The 11,624-nt window shown below is 38.4% G+C and overlaps 1 protein-coding gene across 1 annotated transcript; it reads left to right on the top strand.

The window, feature by feature from the left end:
• Window positions 1-6,586: 6,586 nt before the first annotated feature.
• Window positions 6,587-7,744, top strand: LOC145132218 (protein PHOSPHATE-INDUCED 1-like). The gene has a single exon (XM_079066925.1). The coding sequence runs from the start codon at window positions 6,660-6,662 to the stop codon at window positions 7,620-7,622; it is 963 nt and encodes a 320-aa protein (XP_078923051.1). The 5' UTR covers window positions 6,587-6,659; the 3' UTR covers window positions 7,623-7,744.
• Window positions 7,745-11,624: the final 3,880 nt, after the last annotated feature.

The raw sequence follows: 11,624 nt of genomic DNA, 5'->3' as shown, positions 1-11,624 counted from the left end.
TTCCAACGGACAAGCACTAATCGACCATCTTGCATCGTAACTTCTTAGTCTTTCGGTCAACGATTGCCTCTGGTTCTTCAATTAATCTTTTGTTCTCATCAATTCTTAACTCAGAAATTGGAATTATATCGGGAACTTCTCCCGTGAACTTCCTAAAATAACACACATGGAAAGTGTTATGAATTCCATTCAGTTCTCCGGGTAATTCGAGCTTGTAAGCTTGATTCCCAATCTTTTGAAGAACTTTAAACGGTCCAATAAACCTTGGACTTAACTTTCCCCTTTTTCCAAACCTTATAAGTCCCTTCCACGGTGAGACTTTAAGCAAAACCGAATCTCCAACTTCAAAAGTCATCGGTCTTCGCTTGTTGTCAGCATAGCTCTTTTGACGATCTTGAGCTGCTAACATTCTCTCCTTAATTATTTTCAACTTTTCAGCAGTTTGATGGACTATCTCAGGTCCCATAAACTGCTTTTCCCCAGCCTCAATCCATTGCAATCTCCACTTAATTCTTACAAGAAAGATTTTGATCAAAACTCGGGTTCGCACAATACTTGCGGTGGGAAGTAAGATGAGAGGTGAGTGTAGTGTCTATCATTGGTTTTTATTTATGTATATGAACTGAATTTCAGTATTTTTTTGCTTCAAAATTGAGCTTCTAATAGAAACTGTTGTACCGGTTATAAAGCTGAACTCTATGAAATACATGCCTATAAGGCGTTCGATGAAATGCCTAAGCCAATTAAGGTATCCACTTTACTTTACCTCATTTATTACTTCGTTATATTTCATTTCGATTATCATAATTTCAAAATGTTTTTTAATTATTTCATTAAGATTTGTAAATGTTTTATATTTTAGGATCTTGCATTTGACCTATCTCTATCTGCATTGCTAGGAAAGCTTCTTGCACATCTAATTGTGAGTATTTTCAACTTTATGAATTGTCACATAATGTCGTTTTCCTGCAAAATGTGCGACATGCTTTCAACGTTCCTTTTTTTTTGCAGATAAAGAGTCTGATAAGGACGAAACACTGAAGTTATTGAATATTCAATATTTTTGACATTTTGTGGGTAAACGAAAGCTTTATTCTAAGGTTACCCTTTAACCATTAATTTTCATAAAGTTGTTTATGTTTTTTTCGTTTTCTTTCAATTACCATTCCAATAACCTTTTAGTTATGTAACGCCCCGATTCTCGAATACCAATTTATGGTTATAAATTCTCATGAATTCAAGATCTACTCGACGAGTTGGTTGCCTGACTCGTCGAGTAGCAGCGGGTTTGGGCCACGTGTTTAAGTGACCAACTCGCCGAGTCGAAAGAGTGACTCGACGAGTTGGAGATGGAGGGTGAAACCCTAATTTCCGGGGTTTCGCACCCTATTTAAGGGATCATTAGCCTCCCTTAGTCCTTTGCAACCTCTTGAGAGTCCAGAAACCCTAATTCGTGTGTGTGCTCCATATTAGTGTAAATTTCAAGCTTGGAAGGAAGACCTTGATGCAAGAAGCTTGAAGATCAAGAAGTTGGAGGCAAGAACGTTTGTGGGTCTGAAGTCTATCTCAACTAGCTTCATTTGAGGTATCAATTCATGATCTTGGACTCATTCCTTTCTAGATCTCTTTGGATGAAGTTTAGGGCTTCTTGGCTTGGTTATGAAGCTATTCTTGGGTATGAGCTCAGATCTGAAGTTGTAACTTCAGATCTGAACTCTCTTTGATTTGTAAGTCCATAAAGCTAGCAGCTTAGGCAAGTATGAACCCCTCCTTAAGTGTAAAACCCCATTTCAAGCTTGATTTTGGCATTATGAGTCATTAGAGCCTTGCATGCACGTAAAGTTTGCAACTTTACATGATAAGCATGCCTTGGGAAGTTGGATCTGCAGTATGGAGCCTTAGCATGGCTTAAAAAGCATCTGTACGGATGAAGGACTAAAGGGACTCGGCGAGTCATATGAAGATAGTCATGAACTCGACGGGTTGGATGAACAACTTGGCGAGTCCGATGAGGATTGCCTTGGGCTCGGCGAGTGGCATGGTGACTCACTGAGTTGGCAAGTTATGCAAGGAACTCGGCGAGTAGCTGAGGGTACTCGACGAGTTGAGGTCAACATGGACTGTTGACCTTGATAGTTGACTTTCACTTTGACCAAGGGTTGATCGTTTTGACTTTTGAGGATAATTGGTAAGCGGGTATTTATGAATTGGATCATTGATGGTTATAGGTGTTGGAGTTTGGGGCAGTGTTTCGGGAGCATGATTTCGTGGTTCAGTCCGGCATTGCAAGGTGAGTTATCCTCACTATACTCAAGGGTCTAAGGCACCAAGGCCGGCCCTTTGGATTGTTATCTGGTTATGTTATGCTAGTATGATCTGTTAGAACGGTATCATAGAGGCTAGGATAATATTATATGGTATGTGGTATGGCCTGTTAGACCGGTATCCTAGAGGGTAGGATAATATTATATGGAATGTTGTATGATCTGTTAGATCGGTATCCTAGAGGGTAGGATAATATTATATGATATGTGGTATGATCTGTTAGATCGGCGTCCTGGTAGATAGGATGGTATTATGTGCTATGTGGTATGATCTGTTAGATCAAGTATTGTCTATAGACTGTTATGTGATTATCTGTTATATGTGCACATGTTCGTTTAGCGGTTGAGGTTTATCTGCTTTGTGCGGAGGCCAAAAGACCTGGGCATTCCAACCTGTAGGTTGTGGGCCGTGAGTATTCCATCCCGAGGATGATTGGACTCGTAGTATGTGGGCATTCCAACCTGTAGGTTGTGGGCCGTAAGTATTCCATCCCGAGGATGATTGGACTCGTAGTATGTGGGCATTCCAACCTGTAGGTTGTGAGCCGTGAGTATTCCATCTCGAGGATGATTGGACTCGTAGTATGTGGGCATTCCAACCTGTAGGTTGTGGGCCGTGAGTATTCCATCCCGAGTATGATTGGACTCATAATATGTGGGCATTCCAACCTGTAGGTTGTGGGCCGTGAGTATTCCATCCCGAGGATGATTGGACTCGTAGTATGTGGGCATTCCAACCTGTTGGTTGTGCGCCTGGGGTATTCCATCCCGAGGATGATTGGACCCATAGTATGTTGGCATTCCAACCGGATTGTTGAGGGGCTGGGGTATTCCAACCTGATGGTTGACTGGACCCATGGTACGTTGTTTATGATTATATGTGTATTGTTGTGGTATGGATATTTTGGGGGTAACTCACTAAGCTTTCGGGCTTACAGTTTCAGTTTATTGTTTCAGGTTCAGCGGATGGTCGCGGGTAGGCGAAGGCGTGACCGTACACTTCCTCGATTGATGATTATGATTTCTGGGAACTCTGATGTGTAAACTATTTTGAAAACAAATTGTAATAATTTTATGGTTTCAAATGATTTAAAAAGTTTTAAATTGGCTCGAATTTTATGGGTGTTACAAGTTAGTTTCTTTTGGAGTAATTCAACACTTTCAGATGTTTCCTGGTATGTTTATAAGGTTTGCATATGTTTCTGTGATGTATTTGCATTATTCCATTTCATTCGATTGAATTTGATGGATTTTTTAAAGAAGGAAATGGAGTTGGTTCCAACTGATTTCTAGATGTTCAGGAACTTTGAATGTTTACAATTTCTTTCAGACATGTGCAAATTTGGTATTTTTACAAACCTGGTTTGCATATGTTGCTGTGATGAATTTACATATGTTTCCCAAATGAAGGATCAAAACTTCTATCCAAATTTGTCCTTTCTATCTACAAAGCAGTTGCCATTTGATATTCCACTATATATCTTGGATAATATTATATACATTTTTGTTCCACATTTCCTAAACGTTATTGTTTGGGTCACTACGATTGACTATTAGAGAATTGTTTAATTATCCCCCATGAGTTCCTAACAAGCCAATAGTCCTTCCCATTTTCGGAACCATATCCCACCACAACCATAATGAAAAAATCATTGCAAGTTTTTTTGCTAATAAATTATAAAAAAATAAATGTAATTTGATTGGAGTTGTTTACATAATAAAAGCATATTCTTCGGATGTTTAAACATTGTAGTTTCGGCTGTTTTTGTATTGTACTTTGAAAATTTTAAATTATAGCATTGTACTTCCATTTTTCCTCCTTATTACATGAATGAAAGTTGTTTCGTATTTGAAGTGCATTGCTATTTCCTGCTTTTAACCCGTTTAATATTTAATACAAGCAGAATGGACATACTACTTTTCCCAAAGCAGTTTTAGGGAAAAAAGAGCAAAGATTTCTATTCATGATTTCTTAAGTATAATTTGATTTATTTAATTTTATATACATTCAAAACATAATTAATGACCTTTTGGTTTCTTTGTAGGACAATGACAATTTTTGAGTTTCATTAGGCGAACTTTGTTCATAATTTAATGTGAATTGTTTGTAAGTACATTGTTATGTCAAGAGGTTTAGAAGATGTTCAGTTTTGTGTATAATTCCACCTGATAAATACTATTTTCTTGGTTGTTGTCACAGGCTGCACATGAGAAAATTAGTGCGGTAGATTCAAAATCGATTGTCGTTCAACTAATCCTTACACTTCAAATTTTATATAGATGTTATTGATATACAGAAAAAATAGATGCAAGTACATTGTTGTAATGGGTAAATAATATAAGTATGCTGCTTTTATTAATTTTAATTTTAATGTGTTGAATTTGATTTTTTTGTAGGCTTTGAAAAATAAGGTTAGACAGAGAAAACAAATCATGCAAGGCTCCTCATGCCTTGCCCCCCTTCCGTTTTGTTATTTTTTTTTCAGTTATCGGTTCAATTTTTCTATTTGTAACAGTCAAATTTGTTTACATTAATGTTTCACTTCCGATTTTTCTGTTTGCCTCTGCTTCAAAACCTCAAAGGCATGTTGAAATTAGTTAGTGTTTTGTAAATTTCCAAAACAGCGAAAATATTTACCACTTGCAGATTGTATACATTCAGAATATAGTTTGATAAAATTTTGGGAATTTTCTTGAATTGTGACAGAAAGGGAATCTCATTCCTTGAGATTGAAACGAAAATTTTACAAGCAGTTTCAGATCTTATCAATTGGTGAGCAGAATTCCCATATTGTCCTTTTCATGAATTTAATCATACTAAATTTGATGTTGTGATGTAAGCACTAGACAATGAAAATAGCAACAAATCTTAAAAATACATTCTAAGCATTGGTCTCTTCACTAGTTTACATAAAATTAATGGATTAACAGTTACTAGACAAGAGACCAAACGTGGTGGATTTCAATGACATATTATACCATATGACATAATTTACTCATTTATTTGTAGTTGACGTTGACAATGCAATATGATCAAATTACCTCATTGAAATATATTTTAATGATGTAATGAAAATAAAAAAAAAATATGTAACACAATAAAAATTTAATTACATATAAATATTACGGGTTATTAGTGGTATTGACATTTTTTTTTGAAAATTCAACAAGCAAATATATAATATTTACAAATATCTTTTTCATTTTATTAAAGTGTTAAAGTGCATGTCATTTATATCCAACTCGCCCCACAAATTATTTAAAACATCTTTTACGTACCATAACAATTCAATTTTTTTCCTATCCATGTCAGACCCACAATTATTTGAAACATCTTTTACGTTACCATAAATTATATTAATTTCTTATCCATATCGGTATTAGTCAAGTGCGACGCGGTATACTCCTAGGTGCTAGCTATTACCAACTCGACATCAGCCAAATAAATTTAATACAATAATGATTTAAAAAGATAGTTTATTTTGCGTTATATTTTGGATCACAACAGTTACTATGCATAAAAATAATAACAAAACATTTTTTTATGATTAAAAAATAATATGTATTTAATCGAAACTTTATCATTATTATATATATATATTAAAGTTATGAAAAATTTTAACATTGACCCTTCATCTTTATGCTTTTGTTCACAAACAACCCTTTCACTCTGGTTTGAATAACCCTCACCTTTTATTACATATTATTAGTATTTAGTCTTTTGTCAGAAATGGTCCTTCATCATTATTATTATTATTGTTAGACAAATATACACGATTGGTCCCTATGGTTTACCAAATTTAACATTCTCTTTTTGATTTTAAATTAATGTTTTATTTATTAGAAAATACTCACTCAATAACATAAACCCACCCACCATCTGCCATCACCACCACCGCCAAAATTACATAAATGGTCCATATGGTTTACCCATGGTGACAAATTCAGTCCCTACTACCTGAAAAGACCAAATTACCCTCACATTAACGGACAAAAGGCAACCACCATGCTACTTTACTTTACAAAGCAATACCGTCCGACCCGACGGAGAATCTTTTCTAGTTCATATAAAGAATTAAAAAACAGACGTGAATATTTTTTATTTTGCGTCCATAATAAAGAAAACCCCGTGTGGGAACAAGAAAACAAGTTACACAGTTACAGCTGTAGGTTCTTCTTGCCTGCTAAGCAAAATACTCTATTTTTTCACAAAACAATTTAAAAATAAGTTTAATTTGTTTGTATAAATATACCCATTTTCAGTACCCACTCAACACACACTTCACCTTTTCCATCTTTCCAATCCTTCCTCCTCTCCATAAAACCTTCACAAAAATGGCGAATGCTCGTCTTCTGGTTCAATTTCTCTTCGTAGTCTCCATCTTCCACGTCTCCTCTGCTGGTAGACGACTCACTGAGTTAGTCAGCGACGCGTCTAACCTTTTGCAATACCACAACGGTGCTCTCCTCACCGGAGATATCTCCGTCAATTTCATCTGGTACGGCAACTTCAAACCGTCGCAGAAAGCCATTGTCTCCGATTTCATCACCTCACTCTCCTCCGGATCCGGAATTTCTCCAAAATCTCAGATCGAACCATCCGTCGCCACGTGGTGGAAGACCACCGAGAAATATCAGATGAAATCAAAGAAGCAACGTTCACTTACACTCCGACTCGGTAAACAAATATCCGACCCGGCTTATTCTCTTGGAAAGTCGTTGACGGACGAGCATCTGGTTCAGTTAGCTTCCAAAGGGGAGTCAAGGAACGCTGTTAACGTCGTGTTAACGGCATCCGACGTGGCAGTTGATGGGTTTTGCTCCAGCAGATGCGGGACCCACGGATCCTCGTCATCATCTTCGAAGATTCCCAATGGGAAAGGAAAGAATTACAAATTTGCGTACATCTGGGTTGGTAACTCGGAAACTCAGTGTGCGGGTCAATGCGCGTGGCCATTCCACCAGCCGATCTACGGACCACAGGCTGCACCGCTGGTGGCACCCAACAACGATGTCGGTCTCGACGGAATGGTCATTAATTTGGCCGGTTTATTGGCTGCTACAGCCACCAACCCATTTGGAAACGGTTATTATCAGGGGGATGCAAGTGCACCGTTAGAAGCTGCATCCGCATGTCCTGGTGTGTATGCTAAAGGAGCTTATCCTGGGTACGCAGGGGATTTGTTGGTGGACTCGACAACAGGTGCAAGTTATAATGCACATGGTACAAACGGCAGAAAGTACCTGCTTCCATCCTTATACGACCCATCATCCTCCACTTGTTCCACATTGGTTTAATTAAAACTCAAAAGTCATATTAGTGCATAGCGACTAGCGAGAGAAAGAAAAAATAGAATTATTGTCATAAATTCATTTATTTATTTATTATTATTAATGGATACTGAATTATAGTTTTTGCTTTTTGCCTGTTTTTTAATTAACGTTTCTGATGCGTGAATTAAGATTATATGGTTAATTAACAATTGAAGGTCTCTCTTTTAAATTCTATAGTGCAAAACTGATCTGTATTGGACTTAAAAACCGACTTGTTGAATTCAACATTGTCTACAAATTGAAGCCGGGCCTGGCCCAAAAAAGCCCCGGTGAAGCCTGGTTTTAAGTTTTGAAATTTATGTCCACCAACATCACATTTAATTATGGGAAATTTACAAAAAAATCCATTTATTTTGGCTATGTTCACAAAAAAATTACTTGTGAATTTAACTATCCAAACCGATAAACACTTGTAAAATAACCTTTTAACTGTTAGTACAGGTTTTAAGGGTTAAAGTCCAAACAAATTTTAATATGATTAAAATTTAATGATTTTTCTGGAGATTTTTTTTATATATACTAAATTTATCTGAAGAAAATTTATATTTATTTATTAAAAAACTCAAAATAAAGATAAATTTTTTTATTAAAAAACACAATAATAATCATTTATATGTCATTTTTGGAATTTTTTATGATTCTGTTTAACATATATCATTACTACAATCTTAAAGATAATTTAAAGGCTTATAAGGAGCTGTTATTCTTAAATAGAGCTCCATTACACATACTATGTGGTCTAGAAACGCATTTCTTACGACAAATCAACAAAAATTTGTTTTTGTGTTCACTAATGCCTCATATTTGTCAATTATTATCGTTAGAACTTTTTATCAGGTTATGCACTCTCTAGGTCGGTCACCATTGCCATAAAATCTCTTATATTTACACATCACCACCACCACACTCTGTTATTACCAACACCCTTTGTTACTAACAACATCATCTTCACCACAAAACAATGATAGCCCCCATCAACACCATCTTCAACCCACACTCTTAACCTTTTATCAGGATTTGTACATTCTTACTAGTGTTTTGTGGTGAAGACGATTTTGTTGGTAGCGATTAAGAGGTTGCAAAACCTAACAATGGTAACCGGCTAAGTAGGTGCAAAACTTGACAAAATGTTAAAATGAAAAAAAAATGTCAAATATAAGGCATTAGTGAACACAAAAGCAGACTTTTGTTGATTTGTCGTAAGAATTGCGTTTCTAGGCCACATAGTATGTGTAACGAAACTCTATTTAGGAATAACATCCTATGATAGCCTTTATTTTCTGAGATTTCATTCGATTGTGAAAGGATTTTCGGTAAGTGGTAGTTTTATGGTAAACATTTTACATTCAAGACCTAAAAATTCAACAATGAAGTAATACTTGGCGTAGAAATGCACTTGTTGCGATAAATCAACAATGTCATCTTAAGTTATATATGATATAGATGGTATCTTTATGATTGTAGTAATGATATTTATTAAAGATAAAAACAAAAAAAAATCCAAAAATGACATATAAATTATCATATTATTGTGTTTTTTTAATAAAAAAAAATTATCTTTATTTTGAGTTTTTTAATAAATCAATATAAGTTTTCTTCAAATAAATGTAGTATATATAAAAAATAAAATATCCCGAATAGTCCTTAAACTTTAATATTATTAACGAAAAAGTCATCCATGATTTTTTAAGGCGAGAATGGATTTATGCTAAGTTCTCGAAGTGCGAATTCTGGTTACGAGAGGTTCAGTTCCTTGGACACCTTGTTAACCAGGATGGGATTTTGGTCGATCCGGCCAAGATTGAGGCGGTGATGCAGTGGGAGGTTCCGAAATCTCCCTCGGATATCAGGAATTTCTTGGGTTTGGCAGGGTACTACCATAGATTTATTCAAGATTTCTCCAAGATTGCAGTACCCCTCACTCGTCTGACGATGAAGGGGGTAGATTTCCGATGGGGCCCCAAGCAGCAGTCAACATTTGAGACCCTTCGGCAGAGGCTATGCGAGGCCCCAGTTTTGACCCTCCCGGAGAGAATTGAGGATTTTGTGGTTTTCTGTGATGCATCCATCACTGGCTTGGGAGCAGTCCTCATGCAAAGAGGACGAGTGATAGCTTATGCTTCGCGGCAGCTGAAGCCGCATGAGACGAAGTATCCCACACATGACCTGAAGTTGGGGGCAGTGGTTTTTGCCCTCAAGATTTGGAGGCATTATCTTTATGGGGTCCGTTGTACCATCTACACGGACCACAAGAGTTTGTGGCACATTATAGATCAGTCGAACCTGAACATGAGGCATCGCAAGTGGCTGGACGTAGTCAAGGATTATGACTGCGAGATCATTTACCATCCGGGTAAAGCGAATGTGGTGGCGGATGCTTTGAGCCGCAAGTCGGCTGGACCTTCTGTTGGGGTGTTATGTATGACGGATATCTGTGGATTCTCCGCTTGTGGGGATGATTAGGGAGGCTCGGTTTGAGGGTGTTCAGGAAGAGAATTGGAAGATTGAGAGGATCAGGGGTGAGATCACCAGGTTTGTTCCGGACAGCCGTGGCTTGTTGGCCCGTTGCGGTCGGGTATGCGTTCCTATGTCTGGTGGGTCAGACAGATTGTGTTGGAGGAGGCTCATAAGTCTCATTTTTCTATCCATCCAGGGGCCACCAAGATGTATCGGGATCTGACGTTGAGTTATTGGTGGTCGTGCATGAAGTGGGAGATCGCCTGGTACGTTGAGAGGTGCTTGACCTGCAGGATGGTCAAGGCCGAGCATCAGAGGCCGCATGGAAAGCTGCAGCCTCTGGAGGTTTCTATGTGGAAATGGGAGCAGATTTTGATGGACTTCATCACCAAGTTGCCGAAGACGGCAAAGGGTTTTGATGTTATTTGGGTCATCGTGGATCGATTGACCAAGAGTGCCCATTTTCTTGCAATTCGGGAGAGCCTTCGGCCGAGAAGCTGGCTGATGTGTATATTCGAGAGATCGTTGCTCGTCATGGGGTCCCGGTCTCTATTCTTACAGACCGTGATGTTCGGTTCACCTCCCGTTTTTGGCAGAAGTTTAATGAGGAACTCGGCACGAAGCTGCATTTCAGCACAACTTACCATCCGCAGACCGACGGCCAGAGTGATCGGACGATACAGACTCTTGAGGATATGTTGTGAGCCCGTGTCATTGATTTTGGTGGGAGCTGGGACTCTTACCTACCTCTTGCATAGTTCTCCTACAACAACAGTTTTCACTCCAGCATTAGTGCTCCGCCTTTTGAGCTTTTGTATGGGCGGAGGTGTCGTACCCCAGTCTGTTGGGGCAAGGTTGGTCACAGGGTCTTGGGGCGGACCGAGGTGGTCCTTCAGACCACAGAGATGATCCAGTAGATCAGCAGAGATTGCAGACTGCTCAGAGTCGGCAGAAGAGCTATGTCAACCGACGCAGATCTAAGTTGGAGTTTCAGATCGGCGACATGGTGTTGTTGAAGGTATCACCTTAGAAAGGTGTGATTCGCCTAAGGAGGAGGGGGAAGTTGGGTCCCCCGATATATTGGGTCATTCCGGGTTATTTCCAGGGTTGGCAAGGTCACTTATACATTGGATCTTCCTGAAGAGCTTAGCCAGATTCATAGCACTTTCCATGTTTCGCAGCTGCAAAAGTGCGTATTGGACGAGGTGTAGTGGTATTATTGGGCGATAATCAGGTTGATGAGCGCTTGAACTACGTCGAAAGACCGGTAGTTGTTCTGGAAAGGAAGGTAAAGGTGTTGCGTAACAAGGAAGTACCTTTGGTAAAGGTACAGTGGCAGCAGCGAAGGGGCTCTGAGTGGACCTGGGAACCGGAGGTTGAGATACGGGAGCAATGTCTGAATTTGTTCACAGCAGCAGGTTTCGAGGACGAAGCCTAGTCCAAGTGGGGGAGAGTTGTAACATCCTGATTTCCAGGTATGAGATTTATTCCTTAAAGCAAGTTTTCCTT

Source organism: Lactuca virosa, chromosome 1 (assembly GCF_052849685.1).
Source record: "Lactuca virosa cultivar CGN04683 chromosome 1, Lactuca_virosa_CGN04683_v6, whole genome shotgun sequence".
Lineage (NCBI taxonomy): Eukaryota > Viridiplantae > Streptophyta > Magnoliopsida > Asterales > Asteraceae > Lactuca > Lactuca virosa.
Note: the sequence above shows the minus strand (reverse complement) of the source record. Positions and strands in the feature narration are given on the sequence as shown.

Bases quoted from the DNA above. Each gene is read 5' to 3' on its own strand.
- LOC145132218 (XM_079066925.1), top strand. From the start codon at position 6,660: ATGGCGAATGCTCGTCTTCTGGTTCAATTTCTCTTCGTAGTCTCCATC.